General features: G+C 32.4%; 2 protein-coding genes across 3 annotated transcripts in view; one reads left to right on the top strand and one right to left on the bottom strand.

Moving 5' to 3' along the window:
• The window catches only part of LOC143062138 (rabenosyn-5-like), a 215,860-nt gene that overhangs the window by 73,615 nt on the left and 122,246 nt on the right, over positions 1–19,999 (bottom strand). The window lies entirely within an intron of this gene.
• On the top strand, positions 5,825–18,994 carry LOC143067638 (uncharacterized). 2 transcript variants are annotated; one of them, XM_076241081.1, is made up of 5 exons: positions 5,825–6,000; positions 7,229–7,314; positions 7,736–7,822; positions 18,254–18,268; positions 18,664–18,994. In XM_076241081.1, the coding sequence occupies exons 1-5, from the start codon at positions 5,873–5,875 to the stop codon at positions 18,912–18,914; spliced, it is 567 nt and encodes a 188-aa protein (XP_076097196.1). In that variant the 5' UTR covers positions 5,825–5,872; the 3' UTR covers positions 18,915–18,994. The 2 variants fall into 2 exon arrangements, with proteins under 2 accessions (XP_076097196.1, XP_076097278.1); XM_076241163.1 differs by lacking the exon at positions 18,254–18,268.

Genomic DNA, 19,999 nt, shown 5'->3' with positions numbered 1-19,999 from the left:
TAACCTCTCGCGTGTATGACAGTCTCATCAAATTCTGTCATATTTACAACGATGCGTGAACAAAACAGACATAATAGGTGAAATTGTCAAAATATGGGTACAGCAGTCTAATATTTTAAAAACTTATAAGTACTAATATTGATATAACAAAAACACCGCTATGATATTTTAAAAGTATCGCATTGATATAAGAAATAATAGCATTTGTTTATTTATGTATATAAGAAAAACACAGCACTTCAAATTTTACACAGACATAAACTTTAGCTTTTAACTAACTTCTGAATGTATATTTAGACTCAATTGTTGTTTATATTTGAACAATAAGTTTTAAAGTTAGTATTTTCTTAATTTTTCGTTGCCGAAAACAACATTCTCCGCATGGAATGTCTTCATATTTACAATTGATATTAGACAATATCGCTATGTGATATAAGAAAAGTTTTTTTTATCGATACGCTTCTTCCATAGACTGTGAAATATCCACAAGGAATTAAACTTTGTAACGCATTTCAAATCCACTGATTCATTCTTTTTTAATATTTTTTTTTTAAATAAGACGTGAATTTTATATCCCGCGTTCTTTATTTCCACAAAGTGATTAAGTTAATTGCATTTGTGATTGACTACCAAATTTTAGAAAACAAATACTGTATTATGTTTCTGAAGTTGAGGATAGGTTTTTGACGCGTACTTTTAATTAAAAAACTCACAAAAGTATATTTACACGTCATGTATACTTTATTGTATGCGTAGGAAGTCGAAAATGGAAACATCGCGCTAGGTCGTCACATCTGCACAGTATAATGTTTTAGATAAAATAAGGAGAAAGCGTATCTTTACTTGAGAGATTTGAGAGAGACATGTCGTATAGAACAGATAATAATCGCAGGCAAATTATGATCTATTTTGCATTCTTCTTTTTTACTGTTTCTGCAGGTAAGAATCTTCTATCTGGTAATGATATCATGGTCCATTTGTTAACAAAACTTGAATATTTTAAATAACTAAGGCTGATCTACCTCAGGAATATATTACCTGAGCTGTATTTGACAAAACTCTATTTCGTACTTTATTTGGTTTTTTTTATTCGAGCGTCAGTGATGAGTCTTTTGTAGACGGAACGCGCGTCTGGCGCAAATACAAAATTTAATCCTGGAATATTTTATGAGTTTATTTGTATGTGACATATCAATGCAAATTTTATTTTTACCTAAAATCGTGAGACATTGAGAAATGTTTAAGTGATATAAACTGTATACAGAAGATATCTCTTTACAACGAATGAGGGTGGCAGTTAACTGGATTGAAGTGACGGTGCGTCTATTCCAACAAATAAAATAGTTAAAAGTAAAATTTATTTAAGGAAAACATGACTTTATACCAGCATGACCAGCGCGACAAGTTCTTTTGTATTTTTTCTGTTCTATTGGCGTCTACATCACAATTTTTTTTTAATTTTTTTTTTGAAAAGTTTATGCCAATAGCGTATTAGATCAAAGCTTAATGAATTGTCAATGTCAATTATAATTATACATTAAAAAGTAAAATAACAAAAATACCAAAATCATATGACAATTCAAAACGGAACGTCTCTTCTCCGTTACAAAACTTTGTCTACCATAGGTATATATTGCATGTATTACCTCAGATGTATTTTACAAAACATTTTGTAATTTTGGGTCATAAATTCTTTTGAACTTCGTATAAATTTTTTCTATTTTCACTGTTAATATGTCAAGCGTTATTGGTAAATTAAGACGACATGCTCGGCAAGCGTACATAATTTTAATTCTCGTGTGTCTATTATTTGATGTGTTTTTTGCATTCTACCTTTGCAATTTGGTCTTGTTTTGTGTCAATAATTTAAATGTTTACTTCGACTTTTATTTTGATTTTATACATTAGATATAATTTACATATCACGCATCCCGTATTTCAACATAGAGTATTTGGAATAATTTGTGATGAATTTATTTTATTTACAAACAATAATTCCGAAATGCATAAGATGAGGATTTGTTGTAGAATTGTACTTGTAGTCTTATTAAATTTATAGGTTTCATATCGAGTGAGATTGGGATATCGCTTTATATCAACTCTAATTATTTTAATTTCAATATGATAATAAACGAGTCTTCGGCGAGTTTATTATTACTATCTAAATTAAATAACAAGAGTTGATATCAAGCGACATCCCACTTTCACAAGTTGTTAAACCTATTTCTCTTATGATCAACACTATCAATGTGTAGATATAAAATTTTACGAAATGTTGACCTCTCTTTTGCACATTCGTGTATGTCCTTTTCGGTGTCAAACTTTAACATAAGACATTTTAAGACTTTTCATTTGCTTTAGAATGTAATAAATTTGACAAAAAAGAAGATTATCAGGTGAAATTTGTAAGTGTTTTGTATATTATTGAAGAATTCACATATGTCCGTTGCCATGGACGAAATGTACATCGCCTTTACCTTTGGCATCAATGACATAATGAATAGCCAATCGAAATGCCGTAATATCGTATTGTGATATTGGATATGCCAATCAAATTAATGTAGATTTTCGTATCACAATTAAAGCTTCAGGTAAGAATTCATTTTGGGTTTTTTTAAATGAAAAACGACACGTTTGTATAAATGTTTTTTCCCCCTCAATTATTTTATTACTTTGAAAAAAGTTGAATTTTTATAAAAAAAAAAGCAGATACATTTTTGTTTTTTTCTTGTATTGTTTGCGTAACTAGTAAATCGATTTTGAATTGAAATAACATTTTGATCTGAATTAATCTTATTCAGCTTGACACATGTGTAATATTTCTTTTTCTTAATTTTGTTTTACATAAATGCGACTGTTATTTTTTCCGTTTGAAATGTATAATTTGTCATTTAGTAGTTTTTTTAAAGCTTGCTTTGCAGCATGGGTTCAGCACATTTAAGAAGTCCGTACTATGATGATCACCTTCTACGTTAATTGGTTTGACAGTTGTCTCATTCGAAAATCATACAATTTCTTCATTTTATATTGCATCTCATATTCAGAATTGTACAGTCATAATCATATATATCTGGAGTGATTGACATCCATTACACAATGCATATTAGGCCGTGTTCACACCAAACACTGTGTACAGTAAACATGTTTACATTTAGTTTAATGTAATGTACACTAGTTTCACATTAAATTTGTTCATATCTATACACCTTGTTTAGCTACCTGTACATAAGTTTTGTTCACACTTGTAAACTATATGTCATTTAAATGTTCATTACGTAGAACAGAATTCAAATTTTCGAACAACTTTTCTAGCATTTAGGGAACGACCATTTGACTTTAAAAAAGGGGAGTTTTAACACTATTTGATTAAAAAAATCGGGTCATACAGATGATTAGAATGAACAAATATTCTGAATCCAAAGTTTGACAATTTTTTTTTGGAAGTAAAGTGGTTGCTCCTTTAAGAAAGTCATTTTGGATGATTTGCAGTAGTTTAAAGATGTCTCGATTACGCATTAAAAACGTAGGCTGCATCAGCTTGCTTACAGACTAGACGAAGGAATAGAATTGCGATGTTAAGGATCACTACATTTCTATCTTTTCTGTTGTTTCAAATGGTATTTATTCTCTAATGAGTATTTAGCAAAAGGAGGGGTTACACTAACACAACACCGAGTTTAGGTCAATGTGAACACGGCCTTAGACAGAGGTAATGTTAGTTACATCAAAAGGTATATTAGCACTAGTTTCTTGTTTAACAAAAGGTTGAACTTTAGAACAAAGTATCTTTTTATTATGAACTGTTTTGTCAATGTCTGTACATATATTTTTACTGTGTGTCTTTTGATTGGCTACATTGGTCCATGCGGAATTTATTTTCATCTGTGTGTTTTCATGTTCGGTCGAGTGGTATGCAAATGTTATTAGGTTTTAAATTCCAACTTAGTGTTAGACATAGATAACAATTTTCGTTCTTAGATACATTTAGTCATTTACAGCTGTTTTTAAAGCTTACTTGGTTTTATTTGATTTTTTTGTAATTAAGCTTGGCAAATATTTCTTTTTAAAACATCTGCTTTTTTAAGTTCCAAGAGAACGCTATTATAAGGAATCTAGGCCATAACGATTGATTGATTAATAACCATTTCATTTACCGTTGGTTTTTTAATAACATAATTTAATTTGTTTTATTTAAAATTATATTTCATTGATGAAAATTCAAATGAAAAAGATATTAAAAGGATTTCAATCATTATGTAGTTGTTCGTCCTGCGATTGATTAAATTATAGAATTTCATAAACCTTGCGTTTTTCATTAATATTTCTTATATTTGTTTTATTTTGCTGTTGGGTGTATTTCTAATTAGTTATAATGTGTTACATATTACTTCTTTGATATTCGTTTTCCCTTTTTTTGTAGTTTATATTTAGACGTGTATGTTAAACAAGTAATAGTAATACAAATATTTTTATTAGAATTTTGATACTGAAAGCAGGTGTGCCCCTTGATTTCAATTAGAATACAATGTTGAACGTTTTGAATATTTTTTGAATATAAAATTAATATAATTAGACAATATTTAGCTGTCAGTGTAAGCCAAACTTTCCTGAGAATTGCGAGGTAAAATATTAGTTTCAAAATCTTGTTGATTGTTTTGAATAAAACTACCAAAAAGACAAGAACATTTTGAATGTTTTGATTTTTTTTTTTTTTTTTTTTTTTTAAATCAGAACGGTGGGTAACAAAAATGTATTGATGTGTGTTTAGAAAAATATAGGTTCAGGAGGAAATATAGAGGGGCTGTTTAAATGTTAATAAAATGCAAAACCTTGGATCCGAAGAAACGGGTTTACCCCCAGGACTGTGCCTTTAATTCATACAATCAGTCAAGGGTGCTAAATTCAGTTATATACCGTAAATTGTAAAAGTCCACCATTTTCTACATTTGAAAATGAATGTACCAAGTCAGGAATATGACAGTTATTGTCCATTCGTTTTTTAAATTTTTTGTCATTTGATTTTGCCATGATTAGGGACTTTCCGATTTGATTTTCCTCTGAGTTCAGTATTTTTGTAATTTTACTTTTTCAAGGTGTAACAATTAAAACTTAAGAGGATCAAACTTCTACGTATAATCAGATTTTATAGAAAACTAAGCCAAACATCATTGAGGATGATACTCGTGGTGACAGTAAATAAACATTTTTTAAAACGTTTAAAAAACAACAACCGATTAACCCACTTGGTGTGCACATTATGCTGTCCTTCGTTTCTATTACTATATGACGATGTAATGATATTGTAATTATGATATTTATTTATCTTGTGTTAACATCTATCGTATTCTAGAAGTCTCTTTTCAAACGTTTTGTCAGAGTTTTTCTTCTACAGTTTTTTAGAGGTTTTCGTGATAGCTATATATACTGAAATCGAAATTGGACAGATTAAACATTATTATACTTGGATCCTATAAGTTATCTGGAGTTGTTGGATAAACACTTTTATTTACGACATATATACTAGATTGAAAATATTCTGTACAGTTAAGAAAAAAATTCTGATTTGATCACTTTGTATGTAAATTTTTCTTACATATTTTGTTAATTTCTTTGAAAAACTTCTTTTGGATACAACTATACTGGAGTTGTGATTTTCTTGGTCATATCTATTGCCGGATACAATATTAGTATGTCCATAGTCTTATCATTATCATGATTATGTTCCTAGTAAAGATATTGAATGCACCTAATACTTTGTATTCAGTTACGTTCTTTACACTCACATTGTGTTCATAATCCTTCTTCCATTTCAGCTGTGACGGAATTTCCATGCACCTTTCCAAGTCCATGGATAAACCAAACATTTTCTGTTATGATTATGGGTTTTCCTGCTGGTAATTGGCAGTTTAACGCTGATTGCCAAACAAGCACTTTTACAACATCTCAATCTTCTGAAACATGGCTGTGTCATCAAATAACAGAACGCTTCCTTGTTGTCCGGTATGTTATTAATTACAGTTTTCTGAAACTCGTAAACAGGAAAAAAAAAATCCTTAATTATGTCGATACCGGCGTCAGTTGATTGTTAGTTTCCGAGGTTATCACCATTTATGCAGCCAGTTATTGTGTACTGGCATGAAACTATGGAAACGTTGCATTGAAATGTGTTATTTTAAATCTAGGTAATCGTTTTGGAATCATAGAACGTCTCTCCCTGATGAATAGTAATGGTTTTCTCATCTTGGCTGTTTTTTTCTTGTTTTTTTTCATTTTCTTTGATAATTGTAGTTGTTTTAGAATTTGAAATCTAGCATCATTATGGAAATATAAATTATCGAACTAAGAATAATTGTCAAATTAGGAATAATTGTCGAATTAGGAATAATTGTCGAATAAGGACTACTTGTCGAATTTAGAATCAAGTGTATCAAAATTGGTACCTTAAATATAATTTGTTTTTCTTAATATTCATTACTTTAGTAGTTCATTCCTAAGATGATGCATTGTTTTCGAAAATAATGTTTGTTATTGACGCTTTTCCTATGTGCACGATTTAAATCGTCAACGCTTCGAAACCTAGACCGTTGGTTTTCCCGTTTGAATGGTTTTAAACTAGTAATTTTGGGGCCCTTTATAGCTTTTTGTTCGGTGTGAGCCAAGGCTCCGTGTTGAAGGCTGTACATTGACCTATAATGGTTTACTTTTATAATTTTTTTTTGTAAGGAGAGTTGTTTCATTAGCACTCACACCACATCTTCCTATATCTATTAGATATGTTAGAAGAAACTTAATAGAAAATATATGTTTGAGTATTAAATTGCATTATCGGCCAACAAAATCATAATTCAGGGGAGTACAAAACACCTAAGTGAGTTACTTAAACATAAATATTTCAGTAAACTGGTGAAAGGAAAAAAATGATTTGAATTAGTCAAATCTAGTTAACTCAAATTGTTGAGTACCCCTTTAAACATATATACAATATATGTAGATATCTATTGAAATGATATACAAAGTGATCTTGCGGAAGAGTAATGGATGCATATTGATCTTGAGCAGCGAATCAACCTCATAGTTATACTATTTCAGAACACCAGGATCTGACAAGTTCGGATGTTTTCCGATCTTCTACAATCTTCAAGATGCTCCTTTAAAGTTTACTTTTGGAAGAGTAATGGATGTATATTTATCTTTACCAACGATCAAACTGATATTTATACTTTTTCAGAGTACAGGGTTCTGAAGACTTCGCATGTTTCCCGATCTTTTACAATCTCCAAGGTGCTCCTTTTATGTATACATTTGGATCAAATGGTAAGTCTGTAACTTTCTTATGAACCCAGTGCACATTGTAAGAATGTTTCTAGCATTTCTATACCATGTCTTATTTGTTTATGATATCAGTACAAACATACTAATACAATTCGATAAATGTGTTTGTTAATAACGGTAAAATATCTATTTCTTTAATTCAACCCGCCTAGTATAAGCATTTTCGACGTAATGTACATTTTTGGCATAAATCGTTCAATTTTATTTATTGTACCACAGGGATAACGTCAACGTCAATAAGACACAAGCCCAATTATTCAAAAACAACAACAACAACAGACAGGGGTCTTTTACTTTAGATCAATCCCGAACTAACTATGATATTCGTTTGGAGAGTAATTGAGATTACAACTATGATATAAATGCATTAAGCACTTATTAACCAAACGTTCTGTATCGTTAGGAAACACACAGTTTGTCAACCAAACGGGAGAATTTACAGATATATGTGAAATTTGTAAAAAGCCAGTTGCCACTGCGACAGCTAAAGGTAAGGACTGTATTTCCGTTGAGGATCAGAAATTGTGATAAATCAATCATAGTGATACTGGTTAAGTCTGAACACACATAATATCAATGCTTGTTTTATATAACTTTTCAGTACAGCTTAATATCTCATTTATTTTATTAAACGAACTTGTTTTATTGATGAGTGTAAAGCATTATCATATTATATTATTTCCCTTTAAACTTCCCGATTAAGCCATACGCTCTCAATTTTTTATTTGTAGATTCTCCTTTTGAATAAAAATTGATCAAGGATTAATGTGTACATAATATCTTGAAAGAGAGTCGCGAAAGATACTAAAGAGACATTCAAATTCATTAGTCGAAAATAAACTGACAACGCCATGGTTAATAAGAAAAAAGACAAACAGACACATAATCATTACACAAACCACAAAATTGAAAAAAAAATAACGATTGAGCAATACGACACATACCAAAGAATGATATCAGGTGCTCCGGAAAGGTAAACAGATACTGCTCCACTGGGACCCGTCGTGTATATATATATATATATATATATATATATATATATATATATATATAAACGCCTAAAAAGTGTACATAACAACACCAATGATATAAAAAGGAACTATAAATGTAATTATTTATAAATATTTCGGATAACAGATATCCTTCGTCAGTCAGATTCTGATGTTAAATGAATCATCTTTAAGTCTTCTTAGATTAAACTTTTACTAAATCTTGAAATTTATACAATAAAAAAGGCAAACCGAACATCAGTTAAGACGCTTGCACCATTCTAAAAATTTGTTGAATATGACATAGGTTATATTACTAATTACATCAGAGAGTTCACATATATGCTTTAAATAAAAATAATAATGTGCGATGTGAACTAGCAAAATTTTAAAGCTTTAACGGTGTCGATATTATGATGTTACAAGAAAGATTGCGTCAATAAGAATTCCAAATAAACAGCACTGAACGGTCTAAATTTCTAAATAAACAGCACTGAACGGTCTAAATTTCTAAATATTTCAGATTTGACAACTGTAGTGTAGTTACATTAGAGTCTGCGATGTTTAAAACAAACGGCCGTTAAAATATAATAACAAATTTTGACTAAAGTAAAATAGTTGGACGTGGCTTGGTACTTATACATCCCTCAAAAAATTAAGCAATTTAAATTGTTATATTCAACAGATTTATTTTAGAGATGAGTAAGGTAAAGAAATAGAAACGGAGACTGTAATAATAAGTAATATAACCCAGATGTGAAGCACTGCATGGTGTCGAACTACATCTTTTCATTTATCCCATTTGGTGCCAAAGTTGTTAATTTTCTAATCCAAAATCTTTCCCGAGTAAGTCTATCCTCCCTAGACCAAGCAAAGTTGTGGTCAATGATAGTAATGGTCAGTCGATTGAGATCTGCCTTAGTGTGGCCAGGGGATCTCAAATGTCGACTAAGAGGGAGGTCTGGCTTGCATTGGTAGTCGCTACGATGACCGTTCATTCGTTTGTGAAACGGCTGTTCTGACTCGCCTACATACTGTTTACCACATTTACACTGTAGGAGATACACAACATTTGTAGTCTTGCAATTAACATTGCAAAATATGGTGTATTCTGTACCAGTGGAGTGACTGTTAAAAGTCTGGGTATCCAGTATTTGTTTGCAAGTCAGACATCTTTTGTTTCCACAACCCTTACAAGAGCCCACTGACGAAGAGCCTGCTTGAGAGGATAACTCAGCTCTCACCAGCAAGTCTTTAAGGCTTTTGGGCCTGCGGAAAGCCAGTACAGGTGGCTCGGGAAAGATCTTGGATAGTTTTGGATGTTTTTCGATATCTTTCCAACTTTCGCGGATAAGGTGAGACAAGTTGTCAAATTTTGGATTGTAAGTCAACACAAAAGGCACCCTCCTGTTGACCTTTTTGACTTTATATTGTAAAAGTTCATCTCGGCTGATGTTGCTAGCACGAGAAAAACCTTTATCAATGTCTTTCCTTTTGTAGCCTCGATGTTTTAGGTGACCGCGAAGTTCTTGTAGTCGTTTTTTGGCAACATCGTTGGTGGAGCAAATCCTTTTTATTCGTATGGCCTGGCTGTAGGGAATGCTCTTGGTGCAATGTTTAGGGTGACAACTTGAAGGAGACAGATATTGATGTTTGTCTGTGGGCTTGCAATACAGATCTGTAAATATGTTTCCATCCCTCACTTGCGTTGTAGTGTCAAGAAATGTGATCTTAGAGTCAGAGATTTCATATGTGAATTTTATTGAGGGATGGGCATCGTTGGCATGTTGAATAAACAAATCTAGTGCTTGTTCAGTATTATCCCACTTCATGTCAATATCGTCAATAAATCGGAACCAAGAGAGGGGTTGATAAAGATAAGAATTGAGAATTCTCTGTTCTAATTTCCCCATAAAAATATTGGCATAAGACGGGGCCATCTTTGTTCCCATTGCTGTTCCATTAACTTGGAGAAAGTGTTCACCATTGAATGTGAAGTTATTGCATTTTAAAACCAAAGTTAGAAGCTGGAGGGATAATACTGAACAAGCACTAGATTTGTTTATTCAACATGCCAACGATGCCCATCCCTCAATAAAATTCACATATGAAATCTCTGACTCTAAGATCACATTTCTTGACACTACAACGCAAGTGAGGGATGGAAACATATTTACAGATCTGTATTGCAAGCCCACAGACAAACATCAATATCTGTCTCCTTCAAGTTGTCACCCTAAACATTGCACCAAGAGCATTCCCTACAGCCAGGCCATACGAATAAAAAGGATTTGCTCCACCAACGATGTTGCCAAAAAACGACTACAAGAACTTCGCGGTCACCTAAAACATCGAGGCTACAAAAGGAAAGACATTGATAAAGGTTTTTCTCGTGCTAGCAACATCAGCCGAGATGAACTTTTACAATATAAAGTCAAAAAGGTCAACAGGAGGGTGCCTTTTGTGTTGACTTACAATCCAAAATTTGACAACTTGTCTCACCTTATCCGCGAAAGTTGGAAAGATATCGAAAAACATCCAAAACTATCCAAGATCTTTCCCGAGCCACCTGTACTGGCTTTCCGCAGGCCCAAAAGCCTTAAAGACTTGCTGGTGAGAGCTGAGTTATCCTCTCAAGCAGGCTCTTCGTCAGTGGGCTCTTGTAAGGGTTGTGGAAACAAACGATGTCTGACTTGCAAACAAATACTGGATACCCAGACTTTTAACAGTCACTCCACTGGTACAGAATACACCATATTTTGCAATGTTAATTGCAAGACTACAAATGTTGTGTATCTCCTACAGTGTAAATGTGGTAAACAGTATGTAGGCGAGTCAGAACAGCCGTTTCACAAACGAATGAACGGTCATCGTAGCGACTACCAATGCAAGCCAGACCTCCCTCTTAGTCGACATTTGAGATCCCCTGGCCACACTAAGGCAGATCTCAATCGACTGACCATTACTATCATTGACCACAACTTTGCTTGGTCTAGGGAGGATAGACTTACTCGGGAAAGATTTTGGATTAGAAAATTAACAACTTTGGCACCAAATGGGATAAATGAAAAGATGTAGTTCGACACCATGCAGTGCTTCACATCTGGGTTATATTACTTATTATTACAGTCTCCGTTTCTATTTCTTTACCTTACTCATCTCTAAAATAAATCTGTTGAATATAACAATTTAAATTGCTTAATTTTTTGAGGGATGTATAAGTACCAAGCCACGTCCAACTATTTTACTTTAGTCAAAATTTGTTATTATATTTTAACGGCCGTTTGTTTTAAACATCGCAGACTCTAATGTAACTACACTACAGTTGTCAAATCTGAAATATTTAGAAATTTAGACCGTTCAGTGCTGTTTATTTAGAAATTTAGACCGTTCAGTGCTGTTTATTTGGAATTCTTATTGACGCAATCTTTCTTGTAACATCATAATATCGACACCGTTAAAGCTTTAAAATTGTGCTAGTTCACATCGCACATTATTATTTTTATTTAAAGCATATATGTGAACTCTCTGATGTAATTAGTCATATAACCTATGTCATATTCAACAAATTTTTAGAATGGTGCAAGCGTCTTAACTGATGTTCGGTTTGCCTTTTTTATTGTATAAATTTCAAGATTTAGTAAAAGTTTAATCTAAGAAGACTTAAAGATGATTCATTTAACATCAGAATCTGACTGACGAAGGATATCTGTTATCCGAAATATTTATAAATAATTACATTTATAGTTCCTTTTTATATCATTGGTGTTGTTATGTACACTTTTTAGGCGTTTATATAATTTATTTTATTGTGTACATGTATCGTTACTTGTAACGATCCAGCTCCCACGTGGGAAAAATCGTTGACTATTATTCAGACGTTTGATATATATAAACAAGTCTAAATTGAAAACATTGTTCAAACCTATGATTGCGTTGGAAAATTTTTATACATGTGCATGCAAAACAAATTTCTTGGTAGAGAGGTCTAAATACAGCCAAAAAAAAAAACATTTTCCAAAAGACCAGAAAAGTGAAAAACCCAAAACAAAAAGTGCAAAAATTGATACATCATATTTTTGAAAATTAATAGCTCTTCAATGATGTCAGGAATCGAAACGGTATTTTGAAGACCGTATAATTTACTTAATTTTGGAATAGACTCTTGAATTTTGAAGAGTCGAAATAGGATCAAAAGATCATATAAACCCGAAGGCAAATATAATACAAGCCCAAACGGAAAAATATGAACAAGTCTAAATTGAAAACACCGTTCAAACCTATGAGTATATATATGTTACAGTTAACAGGTGAAATTAGGAATAACACGTAATTACTACACAATTAGGTAAATACCTGTAATTACTAATCAATTAAGTAAATACATGTAGTTACTGATTGTTTCAGTGATTACAGGTATTCACTGATTATTTTGTTTTTTTTTACATTTTTTTCAACTTGATATTTTGTTTTTGATTTAAGACATAATTCAAGAAACCAAATAAGATAGTAACTTGATAGGGAGTGTAGGGATTACTTAAGGGTTAAGGAATCAAAGGTATTCCAAGTCTGCATGTTCTTTTTTTTTTGTGAAATGAAACAAAGAAAATGGTTGTTGATAGTTTTTGAAAGTAGCCAAAAATCATATGTAACATCTTAACATGTAGGAGTATTATCCCACTTCATGTCAATATCGTCAATAAATCGGAACCAAGAGAGGGGTTGATAAAGATAAGAATTGAGAATTCTCTGTTCTAATTTCCCCATAAAAATATTGGCATAAGACGGGGCCATCTTTGTTCCCATTGCTGTTCCATTAACTTGGAGAAAGTGTTCACCATTGAATGTGAAGTTATTGCATTTTAAAACCAAAGTTAGAAGCTGGAGGGATAATACTGAACAAGCACTAGATTTGTTTATTCAACATGCCAACGATGCCCATCCCTCAATAAAATTCACATATGAAATCTCTGACTCTAAGATCACATTTCTTGACACTACAACGCAAGTGAGGGATGGAAACATATTTACAGATCTGTATTGCAAGCCCACAGACAAACATCAATATCTGTCTCCTTCAAGTTGTCACCCTAAACATTGCACCAAGAGCATTCCCTACAGCCAGGCCATACGAATAAAAAGGATTTGCTCCACCAACGATGTTGCCAAAAAACGACTACAAGAACTTCGCGGTCACCTAAAACATCGAGGCTACAAAAGGAAAGACATTGATAAAGGTTTTTCTCGTGCTAGCAACATCAGCCGAGATGAACTTTTACAATATAAAGTCAAAAAGGTCAACAGGAGGGTGCCTTTTGTGTTGACTTACAATCCAAAATTTGACAACTTGTCTCACCTTATCCGCGAAAGTTGGAAAGATATCGAAAAACATCCTAAACTATCCAAGATCTTTCCCGAGCCACCTGTACTGGCTTTCCGCAGGCCCAAAAGCCTTAAAGACTTGCTGGTGAGAGCTGAGTTATCCTCTCAAGCAGGCTCTTCGTCAGTGGGCTCTTGTAAGGGTTGTGGAAACAAACGATGTCTGACTTGCAAACAAATACTGGATACCCAGACTTTTAACAGTCACTCCACTGGTACAGAATACACCATATTTTGCAATGTTAATTGCAAGACTACAAATGTTGTGTATCTCCTACAGTGTAAATGTGGTAAACAGTATGTAGGCGAGTCAGAACAGCCGTTTCACAAACGAATGAACGGTCATCGTAGCGACTACCAATGCAAGCCAGACCTCCCTCTTAGTCGACATTTGAGATCCCCTGGCCACACTAAGGCAGATCTCAATCGACTGACCATTACTATCATTGACCACAACTTTGCTTGGTCTAGGGAGGATAGACTTACTCGGGAAAGATTTTGGATTAGAAAATTAACAACTTTGGCACCAAATGGGATAAATGAAAAGATGTAGTTCGACACCATGCAGTGCTTCACATCTGGGTTATATTACTTATTATTACAGTCTCCGTTTCTATTTCTTTACCTTACTCATCTCTAAAATAAATCTGTTGAATATAACAATTTAAATTGCTTAATTTTTTGAGGGATGTATAAGTACCAAGCCACGTCCAACTATTTTACTTTAGTCAAAATTTGTTATTATATTTTAACGGCCGTTTGTTTTAAACATCGCAGACTCTAATGTAACTACACTACAGTTGTCAAATCTGAAATATTTAGAAATTTAGACCGTTCAGTGCTGTTTATTTAGAAATTTAGACCGTTCAGTGCTGTTTATTTGGAATTCTTATTGACGCAATCTTTCTTGTAACATCATAATATCGACACCGTTAAAGCTTTAAAATTGTGCTAGTTCACATCGCACATTATTATTTTTATTTAAAGCATATATGTGAACTCTCTGATGTAATTAGTCATATAACCTATGTCATATTCAACAAATTTTTAGAATGGTGCAAGCGTCTTAACTGATGTTCGGTTTGCCTTTTTTATTGTATAAATTTCAAGATTTAGTAAAAGTTTAATCTAAGAAGACTTAAAGATGATTCATTTAACATCAGAATCTGACTGACGAAGGATATCTGTTATCCGAAATATTTATAAATAATTACATTTATAGTTCCTTTTTATATCATTGGTGTTGTTATGTACACTTTTTAGGCGTTTATATAATTTATTTTATTGTGTACATGTATCGTTACTTGTAACGATCCAGCTCCCACGTGGGAAAAATCGTTGACTATTATTCAGACGTTTGATATATATATATATATATATATATTATATATATATTATATAAACAAGTCTAAATTGAAAACATTGTTCAAACCTATGATTGCGTTGGAAAATTTTTATACATGTGCATGCAAAACAAATTTCTTGGTAGAGAGGTCTAAATACAGCCAAAAAAAAAACATTTTCCAAAAGACCAGAAAAGTGAAAAACCCAAAACAAAAAGTGCAAAAATTGATACATCATATTTTTGAAAATTAATAGCTCTTCAATGATGTCAGGAATCGAAACGGTATTTTGAAGACCGTATAATTTACTTAATTTTGGAATAGACTCTTGAATTTTGAAGAGTCGAAATAGGATCAAAAGATCATATAAACCCGAAGGCAAATATAATACAAGCCCAAACGGAAAAATATGAACAAGTCTAAATTGAAAACACCGTTCAAACCTATGAGTATATATATGTTACAGTTAACAGGTGAAATTAGGAATAACACGTAATTACTACACAATTAGGTAAATACCTGTAATTACTAATCAATTAAGTAAATACATGTAGTTACTGATTGTTTCAGTGATTACAGGTATTCACTGATTATTTTGTTTTTTTTTACATTTTTTTCAACTTGATATTTTGTTTTTGATTTAAGACATAATTCAAGAAACCAAATAAGATAGTAACTGGATAGGGAGTGTAGGGATTACTTAAGGGTTAAGGAATCAAAGGTATTCCAAGTCTGCATGTTCTTTTTTTTTTGTGAAATGAAACAAAGAAAATGGTTGTTGATAGTTTTTGAAAGTAGCCAAAAATCATATGTAACATCTTAACATGAGAAATGCATTTGTGAGAAATTTATATGCAACTTCGCCAGCTCTTTTTGTTGATTATCATAGACATTCGCTTATGGCAATGTATACTGTTTATTAGATGTTTAGTTGCTATTAACATATGGAAAGTGTGGCATACGTAGCCGAGAAAACTTATCACTACTAAGTACCTGGTTCTGGTTGCAAACAGACAGACACAGACAGACATTATTAATTCTGGGTAGGTTTGGTGCTTTCTGTGTGGATTTTGACAAGTGGTTTACTATTTTTTTTTTACATCAGTAATTACAATTATAAATGCGGAGGGTGTGTACAAGACAAGACTAGTTTTCCCACGCGCATGATGCAGGGGCCTGTTCCATGTCTTAATTTAAGGAATAGGATGGGACAAGGAAGGAACCTGGTGTGATCTTAGATTTTTTTTAAAGCAAGAGGTTCACATGTTTCTACTAAATCCCCTCCCCCTTAAACAGGACTGTTAAATAAATTGTATAGATTAAATTATTTGAAATACAATAGAAATGGCGTGAAAACCCTTAATTACCTTTAGAGAAGATTGTAATCATCTCATGTCTTTTTTGTTGTTTCATTTTCAAACAAAATTTGTAATCTGCTGATGATACTAGTAGTGTTTAGCTTCCCCCTTGACATTAAGACTGGGTTTCTATCACATTTTCCATTGTATAATTTGAACAACTCCTCTGGTAATATGTTTTCTTTCTCGTCGCCAATTTTAAACAAACTTGTTTAAGACGGTTGAAAGGGGCATTACATGTGTAGCTGTCAAATTCATGTTCGACTTAAATTCTCATACTTGATTTATGATATACTAAAACTTATATCCAACTTACAAAACGTCTAAAATAAACAATAAACAATATTTAATATGCATCAAAATTTCGTGTGGATTTTTGTCTAAACTTCATCTAGTTAACCATCAAGATGACTTCCATTTAACCAGATATAAACAAAAATATAAATATAAACAGATATTGTCTACATGCAATTGGATTTTGATAGTTTTTTTTTATTTCAAATTGTAGGTTTAAAAGTATATTTATCGTCTTTTTTACCTGTATAAGAATGATCTTTTTCTTTGCGTATCGAAATATTTAACCAAACGATTCATTCCTTTTGTTTTACTTAATTGTTGCTTCTTTTCCTTTTAGTACCTGAATATATGCGGAACCCATCTCCAGTTAAGGGGTTACATTGAAGTTCACATGAATACGGATTCAATGAGGTTGAATTATTCACTTGCAAGTAAATAGCCATCCGCCAATTTTCTTAGTTTATTTTGAGAAAATTGAACCAAATTGGCTGCTAAAAACAAATTATAATTTCACTCTATAACTTTCATTCAGGATTTAACAATAAAATATAATATTTAATTCTTTTGTATATCTCGTAGCTAGTGCCACAGTAACCTAAAAGGTACATTTTAGGATGATCACTTTTTAATAATACGCACTGATCTTCTATCATTATCTTTTTATCAGCTGACCGTATTACAAAATGGTTTAAACAGTTAGTAAATTGGTGTAAAATTTAATTTAAAAATGAGTTATTACTGAAAATAACTAGGCAGTTTCAGGAATTACTTGTATTAACTTAGTGCATCAGGATCTACGTGTAATTCCTAATTTCACCTATTTACTGTAACATATATACTTTTTTCCACCTTTTTGTCTAATGAAAAATGTTGTTTGTGCTGTATGAAGACCCCTGTATTTATTGTTTTGATTCGCTACTTATGTTTGAATTGAGTTTTTGAGATTAAAATATAATGGCCTTGATTACAACTGAAAAGCAATGTATGTGTGTTGCAATTTTGTTGATGTCGTTATTGTTTTAAAGATTATTGCACTAGAGACAGTGGCGTTGAACCGTTGGTATACCATATATCCGTCTTAAACTAAAATGTAATATGACCTTACACCTTATTTACAATGAACAACATGACGGACAGTTAAACACTTCTTTTTTGTTGGAGTTTTAATAGATTGTGAACTGATATACGAATTTGCTTCATACATTCAGCATTTTCTAAAGCCCAATGTTGTTGTTGTATTTAAGTTAGTACTATTTAATTGTTGTCGTTCTACAGTGTAGTCTAAGGAAAACACAACTAAAACATTACACAGATTCAGAAACGATGTTGCACCATTTAACATTACAATAATGTAATCAGGTTTTTGTGATTGATGCACTGATAGAACATAACTAATTAGTCTAACGCAGACTTATCATATGCGTGTTTGGCCGAGTGATACTCCTGGTCTTATTAGTCTAACGCAGACTTATCATATGCGTGTTTAGCCGAGTGATACTCCTGGTATCTTGGTATCTGTGTATCTTTGTATAATGATCATTGTTTTACTTTGCAGTTCCAGGATCCCCTGGTAAGTATAAGCATTTATGATTTAATTCATAAATTCAGACGACCAAACAATACCCAACTAAAGTAACTCATCTCCTTGTGTATTCGCCAGTTTGATTGACAGTTTTGAAGAAAGTTTTAACAACAAAGGAGATGGTTATATCGTGTAAATGTCTGTCAATGCAACTGTGGCATGTGTAGGGAACAATCACATAAAGAATCAGTAAAATAATTGTTATTATTAATGCAAACCTCATCGAAATACGATTAAATATTCAGTTCAATCAAAACTTGTAACATATTAGAAAAAACCTAGTATTTCATACTGGTCACATGTATTGCTGAAATAATTACTTGTGGCAAAAAAGTAAATGAAAACATTACAGAAAAAATCAAATAATTTGAATATGTTTTCAGCCTCATCCACACTGTCTCAATCCTGCGATATACCTTCAATGTGCACCTCACCTGGTACACCATGTAGTGCGAATGACGTCATCCCGAAAGGTTCTGGGTGTCCAATTCCTACACCAACCACAACTGAACCAACAACAACCACGCCTGAACCAACAACAACTACACCTGTGCCTACAACTACTCCTGAACCAAAGACAACGACTCATGGTTATCGCAGCCATTGCAGGAAGAGAAATCACCGACATCCTTAGTTTCTTCATATAATGACATAGTCCATAACAAATCCAAATATGTGGATACGAAGAAGACAAATAAAAACTATTTGATTTCATAGTTTTGTCACTTTGCAAACGAGTTACTGTCTGGAGCCCTCTCTTTCTTTTAGTAAATAGTCTTTTTCATGTTTCTCGTGTTCACAGTCAGTACTTTACACCAAATAATTTCTGTTAATGAACATACCACATCATTGATTTGTTTGTGTGCAAACGGCCTTTTTGTGTAGTCTTTCATCAGGAACGCTAAAATCCATAAACTGAAAAGAGACGAAAAAGTACCCCAACACTTTAGGAATACAATGACCAACAGAAAAGTAAAATAAACGTGAACGTAACATGCCTATACCAATTTGAAATTAAAGTGGAGTATATGATATTAACAATGTTTGTGTTGATAAGGTTACCTATACTTGCTTGCACTCACTTCGTTTGAACTGAGGTTGATTGCTGTTTCATTGGCATACACACTACATCTCCCAATTTTTACATTATTCGTTAGTTCTAATAGACGTGTTAGGAAAATCGTCACTAATGTTGGCGCTCGTGTTCGATGGAAGATGGAAACAAAATAATTTGGGGACCATCTCTAAATTAAAGTACAAATACTTAGTATGTTTGTTACCTGTATTGGCGTGTTTGATACCGCTTAAATATTTTTTTTCAAAAACCAGAAAATGTTTAATAAATTCATTTTTAAATCAATTTATATCAATCATGTGGATAATCTATATATATAGAGAAGGGGATAAGGTCACTGCACAATGCTAGGCGGTGTTGTCGTAGAAGTTAGAAATAAAAAGTACAGGTTCCAGCCCCGGCGCCGGGGAGGAAGTAACGAATCAAATATACTCTAACATCGTAAGGTTGATTTTCTAGGCACTTTATACATATTCTAACGCCTGGTATTTCTTAATCATAAGAAATCCGATGGACAAGGTATAATTTGCAGTTGTCACTACACATAGGCAGAGATATACATATATTAATTCACAGAGATTGTATGCCTCTAAAAATAAATTAGCATCCTGTCATTATACTGAAGAGATGAGTAGATGATCATT

Source organism: Mytilus galloprovincialis, chromosome 1, assembly GCF_965363235.1.
Source record: "Mytilus galloprovincialis chromosome 1, xbMytGall1.hap1.1, whole genome shotgun sequence".
Taxonomy (NCBI): Eukaryota; Metazoa; Mollusca; class Bivalvia; order Mytilida; family Mytilidae; genus Mytilus; species Mytilus galloprovincialis.
The sequence above is the reverse complement of the archived record's forward strand: the minus strand, read 5'-3'. Positions and strand labels throughout refer to the sequence as shown.